Source organism: Hoplias malabaricus, chromosome 14 (assembly GCF_029633855.1).
Source record: "Hoplias malabaricus isolate fHopMal1 chromosome 14, fHopMal1.hap1, whole genome shotgun sequence".
Taxonomy (NCBI): domain Eukaryota; kingdom Metazoa; phylum Chordata; class Actinopteri; order Characiformes; family Erythrinidae; genus Hoplias; species Hoplias malabaricus.
This window is the reverse complement of record NC_089813.1, coordinates 1,342,781-1,357,780: the sequence shown is the minus strand read 5'-3', so window position 1 is coordinate 1,357,780 and position 15,000 is coordinate 1,342,781. Positions and strand designations below refer to the sequence as shown.

Genomic DNA, 15,000 nt, shown 5'->3' with positions numbered 1-15,000 from the left:
TTGGGCCCGTACTATCAAAACTCAGACGGGACGCTGAGCGTGTTCTCCACCCTCGGCTTCACTCCGGAACCGGGAGACATCTACAGCTGCACCGTGGAGCACCGCGCCCTGGAGGGCCCACAGACTCGGATATGGGGTGAGCACCGTGGGGGGGCGGGGTCACAGGGATGAACAGAATCAACACATAATCCAGGATTAACCCCCCACATTAAACTCTAATCTGCCACACTGTTACCTTTAGAGTACAGAGATATCAGTAATAACCACCAATGTTTTACACGTCCCACACCCTTCATCATCCTGGAGATATTAGAACTCCCAGCTTTTCCACTGCAGGGTACCTGCTCCACACGGCTCTACTCGCTTTGTCCCCCACTGTAAACCCCTCAAGCCCCGAAATGTAACGGGTGTCGTCTCTAAACCCTGTCGTGAGTCGGATAAAAACAAACGTGATCTCTGCTGCAGCTGGAGATTTTACAGATGGAGAGTTGGTGCTGGTCGTCTGCGTTGCGTGGCGTAGAGTGACGACTCTCTCTGGACGATCAGCGCTCTGCAAGGTTTACACGCCACGGTTTAGTCCCTACTCGACTCGCTCTGAACCACTAAACAAGAACCTGCTTCCAGAACCTGATTCACCTGGTGGAGGAGAGTAGGGACCCTGCAGTGGAAATAAACAAATCAAAACCAACAGCAACCACCCTGATAATCTATTTACATCTTTATTTCTCATCTGTCTTTGTGTGTGTGTGTGTGTGTGTGCAGAAGTAGACACGGAGGTGGAGGAGCTGAGTTTGTTTCCCACAGTGCTGTGTGTGGTAGGGGTGTGTCTTGGCATTTTTGGAGCAATTGCTGCAGTCGTCCTCATCATCAAAGCAAACCAGACACTGAACTCTTAATTTAATGTTATTCTATGAACAACATTTTCTGGGTGTGTCTCAGAAAGCGGGGGTCACTGAAGGGTCTTCTTAGAGTCAATGTTTATTTCTGTGAAATAAAAACTGTTTGATTTCTCTGTATCTCCTCAGGCTCCTCATGTGGGGATTAAATCGTAATTAGGAATCTATTATAGAATCTGTTTTAGCGCCACTTTGTGGCCATTTAATGTAATTTCAGAACTCGATGTCAATAAAATGGTTGTGTTTGACCTTTATATTTTATTACACTGTGTATTCATAGATCTGTGTTTACTGAAGGAATGTGAAGGTCTGGATTTTAAAAGAAGGCAGAGACCTACAATGGAAATAAACTCCAAAATCTGTTTCTAGGGTTTAATCAGTAAAAGTGTCAAACAATTAAAGTGAAAATACATCTTACAATATTAAATGTCGTGGTACAGTAAATTATAGTTATTGTGTATAATATAATGATCTATAAAATTTGTATATTATTTGACTAAAAATAAAGTGTAATATCAAATATAAAAACACTAATTGTTATATTACAGTAGCTTTAGACATTATTACAGTTCAGGAACACTGATGCATTAAAGCATTGTATATTGTGTTTATCTCAAATCTGTAGAACACAATTAAAAGGAAGTGATATAAATGGGGTGTTAATGATAATGTTTAATATTTAGAACAACACTATTCTATACGTGGGGCATTTATTAATGACTTTAATGTCTCACCTTTTAAAGTTCCATCCACGGTCACAGATAACATTCATGTGTTCATAGATAAAGCAATGAATCACTCAGGAAAGGTGTTATTAAGAAACTGTATTGTGTCTGATATTCATCCAAAAACAAGATTTTATACAGTATTTAACAGATTAAAAATATTTTGGCAAAGGCACATCATTTAAAACACGTACCGGTGAAATCTTCAAAGTAAACAGTTATGAATATACACAGAAAAAAAATTAAATGTTGGTTTTTGTTGATTTTCTAAGTGAAAAATGAATGACATCCTCCACAGAGAGGTTTTATAGCTACGGGATTTCTTCATAACTTTAGAACTAATAAAAGTCTTTATTGGCCTTTAATTTGCTGAATGTATGAGTCTGAGACTAAAGCCAAAACCTTTACACAGAACATATTTTATATTTATCTCAATTTTAATTTAACAAACACTTAGAAAATCAACAATAGCCTCTAACTTCACCAGGTGTGTCCGAAATATGCACATATTTTATATTCTTCTATTCAGTGTATTAAGTTGAAAAAGTGAGTGCTTTAAAAAGTCTCATTTCACAAAAAAAAAAGTGACAGCTTTAAATAAACAATAAATTCACGCAAAGCTTTAAAAGCATTCAGTAAATAAAACACCACGAGATTTCAGATATAAGAGCTTTAAAAATCTTCACTCCGCTGTGAAATAAGTCACATTTCTTGCATTTCTGAGAGAAACGGGGAACACGGGCAGTCATTGTGTTAATAATAGTGTTTGGCATCTTATGCTGTTAGTCGTTTTTTGATAGAATTAAAGTATTTAATTCCTGTAAATGATTAGCTTCATTTAGTCTTCATTACCAAATTTTAGCGATAGCTATAACTAGCATTTTCTGAGGTGATAAATTACCAACATTGATGGGAAATTACGTAAAAATATTTTAAATGAACATTAAACACATTGCGCCATGATTTTATCAAAAACTCGAGGTAATGGGCATTAACTCGGACTATTAGTCTGTTCATATTGCAGTTGTGTAGCTAGGCTAGTCGGGCTAAAAGCTAACGAACACTGATTAAATCCTCCTCAGAGCGAATGGAGCTCTTCCACAGTTGAACAGTTAGCCAGCTGCTAACTGTAGGCAGTGAACATTCCAGAAAACTAAAATTTAAAGCTAAATCTATAGTTTAATTACATATATATTAGAAGTTTTGTGGTTTAGAGGTGTGTTTTGGGATATTAATAAACAACATTATTACAACAAAATGTATTACAACAAGTGAGGGAGAACTCGCGTTATTAAATGTATATTTTTAAATTAAGAGGGAGCTTCTGTTAAAACCATATTCTGTATTTCACTGTGACATATCTATAAATAAATAAAATTTTATTCATTTGTACCTTTTTAACTAAAGTATAAGGCCAGTTTCTCTGACACGGATTAAGTTTATTGTAAGACTGAAATTACCCCAGGATTAGGCTTAGTCCAAGTCTTAGAAACTGTCCCTGAATGTGCAAACACGTATATAATTTTATTACAACTATCCCAAAAGGCCAGGACATTAGGACTATGCAATATATATATTTTTAAGATTATATTAAAATTACATTTGTGAATTCATTTATATTTCATCAGCAAAATTTCATCTGAACAGAACCCTGTGTATAATTATGCCCAAATACTAATTAATATAACCTCTTATTTTACTGTTTACATTCCTGCACAATTATAATGTTCAGATGAAAACACAGTGGGACTCAGAGAAGGCCAGTGTTGTGTGAATGGAACCAGACATCCTCTTCTAAAAGCTCAAATAAATTAAGGACCATAAACGGTGGTGGACAGTGGAGGTAAATGGAAGCAGTCGTCCTCCTCTAGAAGTCCCTACAAGAACACAGTCCAGCACTCACACCGCTCACCCTGGGGATTAGGCTGAAATTCGGGAATACTGGTGGAATTCTTCTTATTGGCCTACAGCAAACACACTGACCTTGTTTTAAATTTCCGTATTCCAGCCATGTTCGTGAAAGAAGAAACATCAGAAATGAAAAATACTAACATTCACAGAGACACTGTACAGTGGTAAAATTAATATTCAAACCGTCACATTTCTGAATACAACAGGCACCCAATATCTCACCCTCAGGTCAGGACGGCCCCGGCTCTTGTGTAAACTCGGACAATCACGGCGTGAAATAACCACACTGGCCTGGAGGTGAGAACTAACTACAGTGGACACACTCTTGCAGTCGCAGCATGCAGATAAAACTAAGAAAGAAAGAAAGGTAAAAATGGTTTTAAACGTATCTATCCAGAGATCTGGTATGTCCTCGCCATCCTCCGAGGGACGAAGCCTGAAGGGTCCAGATTAAAGTTTAAGGCAAATGTTAGGGTCCTGTTGGCAGATCCAGCCCGTGGAGAACCTGAGGAACCGAGGGGTTAAAGACAGGAGTAGTCGGTCCACCAGAGACAAGTTTAGAGTCTGAAGATGGTTTCTTTAGTTTGACTGAAGACGCAGAGGTCAGAGAAGCGTGTGTAAAATCATGGCTGTGCGGAGCTGCTCAGTGATGTGTATGGTTCTGTACGTAGGCCTCAGGACAAACTTCTCTTTTAATAATAAACAGTGACTGTGTCTGAAAGAAAAGGCTATCTGTGTGTCTCAGAAAACTGGAATCATTTCAACTGTTAAAAAGGGTTCAGACACAGCCTTGGATCAGCACAGTATCAGGAGCAGAAATCTGAAGTGAAGTGAATGTACTGAATAAACTGAAGTGGAGTGTGGTCTGTAACAGGCTATGGGTTCTAAAAAATAAAATGTGAGACCAGCAGAGAACCACTGATTTGGACGGCACACTTTGTTCTGCGTTCTCTTCACACACACGGGCTCCTGGTCATAGCTTGGGTTTCAAAGGGAATGTTTACCAACGTCCCCCTGATAACCTCATCCAATCCCAGTAGGTCACTGATTCGTTTTATCTGGCCACGCTGTGTAAAGGATGTGGTATTAATCAAGTGTGAAACTGCAGTGTGTGTGTTCTGATGGTGATAGTTATGGAGGGATTTTAATCCGGTCTGAATCTGCCGACTGAGAATGTGTTCCAGTATGCATGTGTTCCTGCATGATTTTTAAAATATGAATTAAATGTATTACGTTAAGCTCACAGTCAAATTACAGTCTAAACCTGCGGCTCCCAACCCCTCTCTCTCAGCTCCAGCTCGGAACTAAAGAAGCGACCCTCAGACTCGGGGGCTCCCTCGGTCGACCGACTACACGTGGAGAGGCTGCTGATACAGTGTCGTGTCTGTGGTGAAGTCATGAGTGTGTGGGTTATTTTCCCCAGCGCCAAAACCTGGCTGTGTCTGTCCTAAGGGAACATTCCCGGAGCGGACTGCATGTTCGGGGCGTCGACCCGGTGGTCCAGCTCGTTCTGAAGCCGCGTGATGTTGGAGAGCTCCTCGAGCTCCTGGAACTGGCGGTCCGTTTTGTGGCTGACGAGCGAGCGGTAGAAGTGCACGGCGAAAACGATGAAGACCAGGGCGCAGGGGACGATGATGCAGGTGGAGGCGTAAGCGGCCTCTTCTCCGGCGCTCTCGGACGGCTTCTGGGGGACGTCTTTCTTTCTAAGCGGGAGGAACTTGACCCAGCAGAGCAGCAGGACCTCGGCTAGGAACAGGAACGTCCCGATGACGGTGGAGAAGGCCCAGGCCAGCTCGATGTGGCGGTGCATCCTCTCGTGAGGAGATTCTTTCACCGAGTTGAGGTTGTGGACGTTGCTGACCGCCTCCAGGTTGGGTAAAATGCACGTGCTGATCATCAGAGCGAAAAGGTGCACCGCCACCAGAATGGTGGTGCAGGCGCTAAACGCTACGAGCAAGCCGGGGGGGTAAGGATAATCCCGCTCCAGCTGCACCTCCACCATCGCCACCTGAAACACACAATTCAGCAAAGACATCAGACACAGGAGCTTCTTTACTGGGCTTGGGAACATTGTTGTGAGGATCTGATGGCAGCTAGTAGCTCATTAGTGGGATAAGGTGCTGATGTTGGGTCACAACTCGTCCCAAAACCTCAGAAGAACCTCCATCACTTTAGAAAACACAATTCAGACTCCACAGCTCAGTTCTGGGGGGGTTATAGACCTCTGGAGGACTCCTAGCATTGGACATGGTGACATTAGGCTCGTGTGCAGCTGCTCCAGATGGTCCACTTTCACTTGATGCTTTTCTACAGAGATTATACACACCACGCACAGCGTGTGCAGCTTAAAGCCGCTGAGCTCTCTCCGCACAGAGGGGCGTCTACAATCTTTAAAAAGAGGTTCAGAAGGCTGTACATGTCTGAGCCTTTAAGAGACAGGATATGAACACAAGCAGGTTGTGGTTGAGCTCTAAAAACAGAGCGGTTTACTGTTGAAGAGGAGAAGCTAGGCCTGTCACAACAGACATTTTTCATGGTCCATACATTGACCTACGTTTAATGGCAATAAATTATATCACTGCCACTTTAGAACCCTTTTATACCAGTGATTTAATGATAATGCGGTTTACACCCCTTTAAAGAGCGATATTCAGACACGGGAACTGGAAAATCTAGATGATGAATGAAATAAATGACTACCGCAGTCTGTTTACTGTGGAGACGTGAAACAAACACACACTCGCATCCGATTCAACATTAAAAATAAATAAAACCTGACTAAAGGAAAGCCACTGATTTGAAACAAGTCCACACCTCGGCTCCAGAGCAGAGAACAGAACAGAGCTAACGGCTACAACACTGGACACGTTTATTCTTCCGTAAACACACTGTGGACAACAATCACTGAGGGAACCACCACCACGAGGGAATTCACTCTCTCCATGAGATTAACTCTGAATATTAACCCTTTCTCTTATTGCCCTCCGCTGATAAAATTGGGCAGAGACTCAGACAGAAATCCAAGAGGAACCAGCGTGTTCTGAGAGAGAGAGAGAGAGAGAGAGAGAGAGAGAGAGAGAGAGAGAGAGAGAGAGAAGGGGGAGAGAGAGAAGGGGGAGAGAGAGAAGGGGGAGAGAGAGAGAGAGAGAGAGAGAGAGAGAGAGAGAGAAGGGGGAGAGAGAGAAGGGGGAGAGAGAGAGAGAGAGAGAGAGAAGGGGGAGAGAGAGAGAAGAGAGAGAGAGAGAGAGAGAGAGAAGGGGGAGAGAGAGAGAGAAGAGAGAGAAGAGAGAGAGAGAAGAGAGAGAGAGAGAGAGAGAGAGAGAGAGAGAAGTGTTATAACTCGTTTCCTCACACTCCTCCCTTCCTGAACTGTAACAGCAGCAGGAGGAACTCTCCCACTCTCTGAAGCTCATTTTAAAGCACAGTCCAGTGTTGAAGATGAGATGTAAACAGTGTAACGGAGAGTGTTTAAATGTGAAGTGATTGATGGTAGAGAAACACGTGGAATAATGAACAAGAAATCTCAGATGATTTTTCAGACACCGTCTTGTTTAAGGACGTCCTCCGTGTCCCTCGTTTGGTTTTAAATAAAAACCCGTTTACCATCAAAACCTTCACTTATTTCTTTGTAAAACGCTGAGTCTGGGCCAGGTCCGTGAAGAACGTGTGGTTCCATTCACCACCACAGTCCACTGTTCTGAGTCTGGACCAGAACCCTCTCTGTCTCTGAGTCCACAGCTTGGTTACGAAGACAGTTCTGAAAACGCAGTGGAGTTCTCCTTTATAAACAAAGGGAAACATCTCCAAGGCCCGAGCCCTGAGCCGCGTCCTGCTGTTAACTCAGAGATTAAAACCAGGCGGAGAACACACTTCCTGCAGAACGAAGGTTTCAGACCCCGGTGGAAAGCTGAGGCCGTGACGGGCTCCAACCCTGCGTTCCACAAACCTTGTGCAACAACGAAATTTACAGAACCTTTTAATGCTCTTCCTTCTCGAACATCCGTTATTACCTCACCGCCGCCTCCGGAACCTCAGAGGAAGGGAACAATATTGGTTCATCTGTGATGCGTGTCTGAGCAGAGCCTCAAGAAGAAACGAGAGCGTTACACGTCCCGAACCGCAGTCACAAACATCTCTGAGGATCCTACAAACCTCCTGTAATTTCCCCATCCCACATTCAATTATTTAACAGCGTTCACTGCGCGGCTGAGAACTCAGGGTCACGAGCAGTGCTGAATATGTAGGAGTTTCAAAATAAGGCAGAAAACCCAAAATATTACTTTATAAGGTAAGATCTGATGATACTTCAAGGTCATTAGGTGGAGATTTGAAGTTTAAATTAAGATTTTGAGGAAAAAACACCAAAGATTAGAGAAAACAGTCAAGATTTTAGAGAAGAATGACTCACTATTTAAACTTCAAAAGGGGTGTTATGATTCTCAGAGAAAAATAAAAGAACAAATTCACAGCTTATTCTTTAGTGTCTGCTTTTGAACATCAGTGAATATACATTACCTTCTTTAAAATGATCTCAGCCACTGACAGGAGACGTATTTCACTAAACATTAATGCAGTCAAACCCTCGACACACGAACACAGATATATTTTAAATGTAACTAAGTGAAAGAGTGAGTGTTTACAGGATTTACATTGACTAACAGGTGCTGAGTGACGAGGCTCGGAACTCTCCATTCCACCTTAAATACTGCAGCGGTTACACTATTTGTGGAGCCTCGGAACTACGTTCCGTTTCACCTTGCGTTGCTCTTAAAGGTGCTGTTGTGGTGATTGGTGTCTTTTTATTTTAATAATAAACAATTAAGAAAAATTAAACCGTTATAATTATAATAAAGCACCGTCCTTAAACAACACCAGCTTGAAATGAACTCCGAGTTCTACCTTAAATCCTGGAGGTAATGTTGCAATCAATTGTCAAGGTCTTTTCAGTCTACAGAAAGAATAAGATCATAATTATAGAGAAAATAACCAAATGAAGACAGGCACTTAACCTAGCGATAACACACGCCTGTTTTAAGCAGTTCTCCGTTCCACCTTAAACGCTGCAGTAATTCCATGTAACTGCTGAACAATTTAAGGTGGAATTAAGTATTCCAAAGTAGGCAAATGCGAGATTTTGAAATAAAGGCTAAAAACAACGACACATAAATAAGGTAAACGCGTTTCTTGATTTTCTGCGAGTTATTTCTCACCATGGCGAAGCCGGAGAGTAAAGCCGAGGTCCTGCTGGTGGCCTTGAGTTTAGCTCGACTCAAGTACAGCTTTCTCCATGACAGAGCTTGCAAAGAGTGTTCGTTTAAACTCATTTTTCCACCTTAAAACTCCTCCCGAGGCTTAAAACCGAGCCCGAATCTCTCCTCCCGAGTCACACGGTCGCTTATCGCTGAAAAAACGCTTCCAAAAGCTGCGAGTTCCCGTCGCATAACATTAAAAGTTTTACTTGTAGTTTCTGAGACTTATAAACTAAACTCGCAGCGGCTCACTCTTTCCTCTTAGGACTGCGCGGGTCAGCGCAGGGGCATTGTGGGAGTTGAAGTCCTGCAACTGTTAACGGTCACCAGGGGTTACACGGGGTTTTAAAGACGTTTAAGATTTAAATGTTTATTTGATGAACACTGGACTTATAAAATTAACCGTTAAGACGGCATTGAGTTGTGTTTATGTAATTAATAATAATATAACCCTAAAATAAAGACTGAATGAACTTTAAATTTGTGTATTTTATTCATTTTCTACGAATGTTTACGTCCTCTCTGTAATATTAACTCTGAAAGCGTTTGAAAATAACGTGGATTGTCTTCTGCACACTATATAAGTATATATAGTGTATATAGTATAGTGTATATAGTATACAGTATATATATACTGTATATAGTGCCATGATTAGGCTAGTGGTGTTTATGGTTAATGTAAAGGTTAGAGTTAGGGTTAAACTAGTAGTAGTTATGGTTAAAGTGAGTGTTAAATTTAATGGAAGTCTATATAATGTACAAATAATGAAGACAAAAACATTGTGTGTGTCAATGATGGGCAGATGTGTTTTAACCCTCCAGCTGCCGGCCCTCATTGTCCCCGGCCTTGTTAGCATTGTTAGCTTCGGCTTTTGTCTATGTGTGTGTGTGTGTGGAGGCTGTAAGTGGCTGGGAGTCAAGCATCACAAATGAAATATAATCCAGGGAAGATTGACTGTAGTTCCATTCCGTGCTGGAAGTCTTAGACACCCAGAAAGACAAGGAACAAGCTAATCATCCACCATGCAGACTGTTATCCTTCTGTCTGAGTGAGTTATCAGGTGTGAATACTGCTCTGTTAGTGATATCTGGAGTGGATAAGCAGATGGATTTCACATATCTGACCACTGTCATTGAAATGTAGGAGCTTGACCCAAACACTGCAGTGTGCTCAGTGTTGTGTAGAGTGTAGTGTGTGCTGGTGTAGAGTGGATCAGACACAGCAGTGCTGCTGGAGTTTTTAAACCCTGTGTCCACTCTCTGTCCACTCTGTGAGACACTCCTCCCTCGTTGGTCCACCTTGTAGATGTAGAGTCAGAGACAGTAGCTCATCTGTCGCTGCACAGTGTGTGTCGCCCGTCCTCTAGTCCTTCATCAGTGACACAGGACGCTGTCGGCTGGATGTTTTCGGTCGGTGGACTGTTCTCGGTCCAGACACTGAGGGGTTAAAAAACTCCAGCAGCACTGCTGTGTCTGATCCACTCTACACCAGCACAACACACACTAACACACCACCACCACGTCAGTGTCACTGCAGCGCTGAGAATGATCCACCACCACATCACACCTGCTCTGTGGGGGTCCTGAGCGCTGAGGAACAGGGGGGATAACAAAGTATGCAGAGCAACATGTGGACTACATTGTTTAAGTGTTGAACTACATAGTGACCGGAGTGGACAGTGGAGCTGAGAGAGGGGACAGTGAGTGCAGAGACAGGAAGTGGCTTTAATGTTCTGGCCGATCGGTGTGTACTGTTTATCCTGTACACTGTGTTAAGAACAGAGTGATCCAGACCCTCTCAATCGCACCCTGATCACGTGTTTCACACTGCAATAGAATCCAGTGTGAATCTCAGGGGCTTTCTTCATTTAGTCCCGCACAATGCCTCTTACGCGACTTCAGTCTGCTCTCTGATTGGCTGACCTTAGGCCTGATGAATATGCATGAGGCAGCAGGGTTGTGTGTGCCCGAGCAGCTGCCTGATAGCAAGGAAAGGGGGGTGTTCCAAACAATTTAATAATCCCTATGTAGGGTACGAAATACCCAATTTAACACCCAACGGTAATCCCTAACATCTAGAATGAAAGGCTTTCGCGTTTATTACACGCTCTAGGGCCCACTCTGTAATACAAATAGCGCTGTTTTGCTGTTAAACCCGCTCTCCTGCGCCCTACACAGGGAGCGAGGGAGCCATTTCGGAGGGAGCCCGAGAGACAACGCGAGAGAAAGAAAGGATAGAGGGAGAGAAAGGAGACTGGAGGGAGAAATATCGACAGAGAGGAAGGTAGAGAAAGGGAAGGAGAAGGATTAGAGTCATGGCGGAAGTGTTTTTGTGGGATCTTTTGTGAGATTTTAACACAAACTATGGCTCTGTCTCTGAGCGATGAGGATTACGACTCTGATACAGCAGAACAGGTCAGCACGCGCAACACACACACAAACACACACACACACACACAGCTTTCATGTGTCTCATTTACCTTCACGCAGTGTCTCTTTTTCATTTCTATGTTTCTCTGGGTTTGGGTTATTTTACATTAGTGAGTGAGAGAGAGAGAGAAACAGAGAGAGAGAGAAAGAGAGAGAGAGAAAACAAAATGGAGACAACACTGAAAAAATGGAATGGCTTCCTTTATAAATATACATCAGAAATAAGACAACAACAAGTATAAGTACATATCTAATTATCCCTGAATATTAATAAACATTCCCCATCCCCAGCTCCTGTGAGATTCCACTGATTCTGTCAGAGGGCGGTCTGTGTTCAGTTAAAGTAACTGTCTGTAACCTATAATCTGTAATATCTTCTAATTTATAAAAACTATTTCCTTTTCTCTCTTAAACACTGCCTCCTCTGCGCTGTGTAAATTAAACACAAACACTGAACACATCCCAAATCTGACTCCTGCAGCTCGCTCCAAAACAGTGGAGATGGAGGTGGAACGGGAGCCACGAGTTTAGAGAATATTCCGGTTCCTCCGTGTGGAAGTGCTCCACTGTGAACGGGAGAACATCAAAGGGTCAGTCTCCAGCAAAAATCTGGAGAAGTCTCGGTGCGTGTAGGACGCACGAGCGTCGGCCTTTCAGCCCTCAGACGGCTCTGCAGGGGAAATCATCATCCTTCTGTGGTGTAAATATAAACACGTGGCCTCGGGAGGACTTTAGAACTAAAGCACTGTGATTTAAAACAGACGCCGCGTCAAGAAACACACTTTACACAGGAGAGCACTGGCCACGGACCGTGTCCGAGCTCGGTTCCGGGCGTCAAACGCAGCGGACTCGGTGCTGTCGTCAGTGACGGAGTAAACACAGGCTGCTTTACCATCCACTGGAGGACGTTCCCAAATCATGTGATGGAGTATTTACTCTTGTATTCTCATAGGAACAAGTGTTTATTCCACGAGCTCCAGTCCACCGTGTGTGTCCCTGTCCTCCTCCGCACCGCACTCTCAGCGTTTACTGTAATATCACTCTCACACTTTAACGTCGTCCCCCGTGTCTTCACTGCTCTAAAGGGTTAAGAGTTGAGTGAATGAAATAAACACTAATTTATTCACTTTTACAAACTCCAGCTTCACTCTCAGAGTTATTTTATTAAACGGCTCCCGTACCTTTAATGAACCCGAGTCCTAAACCTGCGCCGTCTCTGTGTGAGACCCCAGTCCCTCTGTGGCTTTTATTGTGAAAGCAGGTCCCTGGGGTGTTTTTGTGACTGGTTTCTGTTCTGTTTGCGTCTGAAGAGTTTGACTGGACACGTGTTGGTACTTTCCCATAATCCACTGCGTTAAAATAATAGTAAAATAAAGTAAAATAATAAATGAATCACGAGATGGACGTGTGTGGTTGGTTCTGTAGGTGAGAGTCGAATGGGTTTAGTTTTACAATCATCTTTAGACTCTCAGTGGACGCCCAGTGGTTGGAGTCGGTATGATTTTAGTCAGAGAAGGATTTAATATCAGAACCTTTACACAACAGTGTGTGTACAGCCCTGTGGAGGGAGTGTTGGACTAGAATCTCTGTGTGTGTGTGTGTGTGTGTGTGTGTGTGAGACCCTCTCATAGAACAGCTGGAAGTTTAAGACGGAAGGGGGGTGTGGATGGGACAGACAAAGGAACAATAGCAGTCCGACTACTGCCACTCACTGGGGCAACAAGGGCAGATAAAAAAAAAAAAAAACACACACACACTCTAACACAAATATGTATGCTTTATTAAAACAAAACAAAAAAAAAAAAAAAACACGCACGCTAACACTGTACACACTTTACACAAACGCTCACTAACATTGTACACACTTTACACAAACACACGCTAACACTGTACACACTTTACACAAACACACGCGGACGCTAACGCAACACACTTTACACAAACGCACACTAACACTACACACTACACAAACGCACACTAACACTGTACACACTAACACTACACACTTTACACAAACGCACGCTAACACTGTACACACTAACACTGTGCACACTTTACACAAATGCACGCTAACACTGTGCACACTTTACACAAACACACGCTAACACTGTACACACTTTACACAAACACACGCGGACGCTAACGCAACACACTACACAAACGCACACTAACACTACACACTACACAAACGCACGCTAACACTGTACACACTAACACTACACACTTTACACAAACGCACACTAACACTGTACACGCTTTGCACATGCTTTACACAAACACACGCGCACGCTAACACTACACGCTATGCACATGCTTTACACACACGCGCACGCTAACACTGTACTCGCTTTACACACGTACGCTAACACTGTACATGCTGTACACAAACACACGCACACGCACACGCTTTACACAAATGCACGCGCACACTGTACATGCTTTACATAAACACACACACACTAACACCACACGCTTTACATAAAAGCACACGCACGCTAACACTGTACACACTTTACACAAACGCACACTAACACTACACGCTTTACACAAACGCACACGCACGCTTACACTGTACAAGCTTTACACAAATGCACGCTAACACTACACGCTTTACACAAACGCACACGCACACTAACACTGTACAGGCTTTACACACACGCACACTAACACTGTACAGGCTTTACACACACGCACGCTAACACTGTACAGGCTTTACACACACGCACGCTAACACTGTACAGGCTTTACACACACGCACGCTAACACTGTACAGGCTTTACACACACGCACGCTAACACTGTACAGGCTTTACACACACGCACGCTAACACTGTACAGGCTTTACACACGCACGCTAACACTGTACAGGCTTTACACACACGCACGCTAACACTGTACAGGCTTTACACACACGCACGCTAACACTACACGCTTTACATAAAAGCACACGCACGCTAACAGTGTACACACTTTACACAAACGCACGCTAACACTACATGCTTTACACAAACGCACACGCACGCTAACACTGTCCAGGCGTTACACACACACACGCTAACACTGTACAGGCTTTACACACACGCACGCTAACACTACACGCTTTACATAAAAGCACACGCACGCTAACAGTGTACACACTTTACACAAACGCACGCTAACACTACATGCTTTACACAAACGCACACGCACGCTAACACTGTCCAGGCTTTACACACACACACGCTAACACTGTACACACTTTACAGACACGCACGCTAACACTGTACACACTCTACTCTCACTGGTTTCCTCCTGGGCCTGTCAACTTCCCTCCTTCTTTCCCTCCCACCTGTGATGTCACTGGTGATGCTGGTTGCTGGGGAGCTGGCTGTTGCCATGGTAACGGAGAGCTAGTTCCTCTTCCGTCTCCCTGCACTGCAGCTGTGTGTGTGTGTGAGAATGCACTGAGGAGTGGAGCTGGGGGACACAGAGAGGGTTAAAGTGTGATTGTAGTGAGGTTAAGTTTAAGTTCAGCGCTGGTGGGGCCTGTTTTTTTTTTTTGGGATCGTGGTGGTTCTGCTTCTCACAGCGGAGACAAACAGAGTGAAATAAAGCTGCGTCCGTCTCCGTAAACGACCGCTCCGAGGCGCTCAGAGTGATGTTATTACTGCAGCAGAGTTTCTGTTTACTCCACACCTCTGTGAGCCTCTGAGAGGAGGGGTTGGGGGAGAGCAGAAGAATGTGCTTCTGTCCTCGTTCAGCAGGTGGCGCTCTGTACTGTGTTGTGAAACACGGCTCAGACCCTGGGGGT

General features: G+C 43.6%; 3 protein-coding genes across 6 annotated transcripts in view; 2 read left to right on the top strand and 1 right to left on the bottom strand.

Annotated features, from left to right (window-relative positions):
- The window catches only part of LOC136666371 (H-2 class II histocompatibility antigen, A-K alpha chain-like), a 4,414-nt gene extending 3,216 nt beyond the window's left edge, over nucleotides 1-1,198 (top strand). Inside the window, exons 3-4 of the mRNA XM_066644507.1 lie at nucleotides 1-136; nucleotides 763-1,198. The exon at nucleotides 1-136 is cut by the window's left edge and continues 146 nt beyond it. Coding sequence (XP_066500604.1) covers nucleotides 1-136; nucleotides 763-896 — 270 coding nt within the window. The 3' untranslated portion in view covers nucleotides 897-1,198. The remainder of the gene's footprint in view (nucleotides 137-762) is intronic.
- Nucleotides 1,199-1,596: 398 nt separating this feature from the next.
- Nucleotides 1,597-9,081, bottom strand: orai1a (ORAI calcium release-activated calcium modulator 1a). The gene is made up of 2 exons (XM_066644304.1): nucleotides 8,743-9,081; nucleotides 1,597-5,540 (listed from the first exon to the last, which is right to left on the bottom strand). The coding sequence occupies exons 1-2, from the start codon at nucleotides 8,854-8,856 to the stop codon at nucleotides 4,980-4,982; spliced, it is 675 nt and encodes a 224-aa protein (XP_066500401.1). The 5' UTR covers nucleotides 8,857-9,081; the 3' UTR covers nucleotides 1,597-4,979.
- Nucleotides 9,082-10,972: 1,891 nt separating this feature from the next.
- The window catches only part of kdm2ba (lysine (K)-specific demethylase 2Ba), a 14,217-nt gene continuing 10,189 nt past the window's right edge, over nucleotides 10,973-15,000 (top strand). The window contains exon 1 of one of the 4 annotated variants that reach the window (XM_066644541.1): nucleotides 10,973-11,196. In XM_066644541.1, coding sequence (XP_066500638.1) covers nucleotides 11,146-11,196 — 51 coding nt within the window. In that variant the 5' untranslated portion in view covers nucleotides 10,973-11,145. The remainder of the gene's footprint in view (nucleotides 11,197-15,000) is intronic. The other 3 variants (XM_066644542.1, XM_066644539.1, XM_066644540.1) reach the window with 3 other exon arrangements.

Excerpts from the sequence above, each read along its gene's own strand:
- orai1a (XM_066644304.1), bottom strand. The coding sequence starts at position 8,856 with ATGAGTTTAAACGAACACTCTTTGCAAGCTCTGTCATGGAGAAAGCTG. Across the intron at positions 5,541-8,742 it reads TACTCTCCGGCTTCGCCATG|GTGGCGATGGTGGAGGTGCA; the intron begins GTGAGAAATAAC and ends TGTGTGTTTCAG.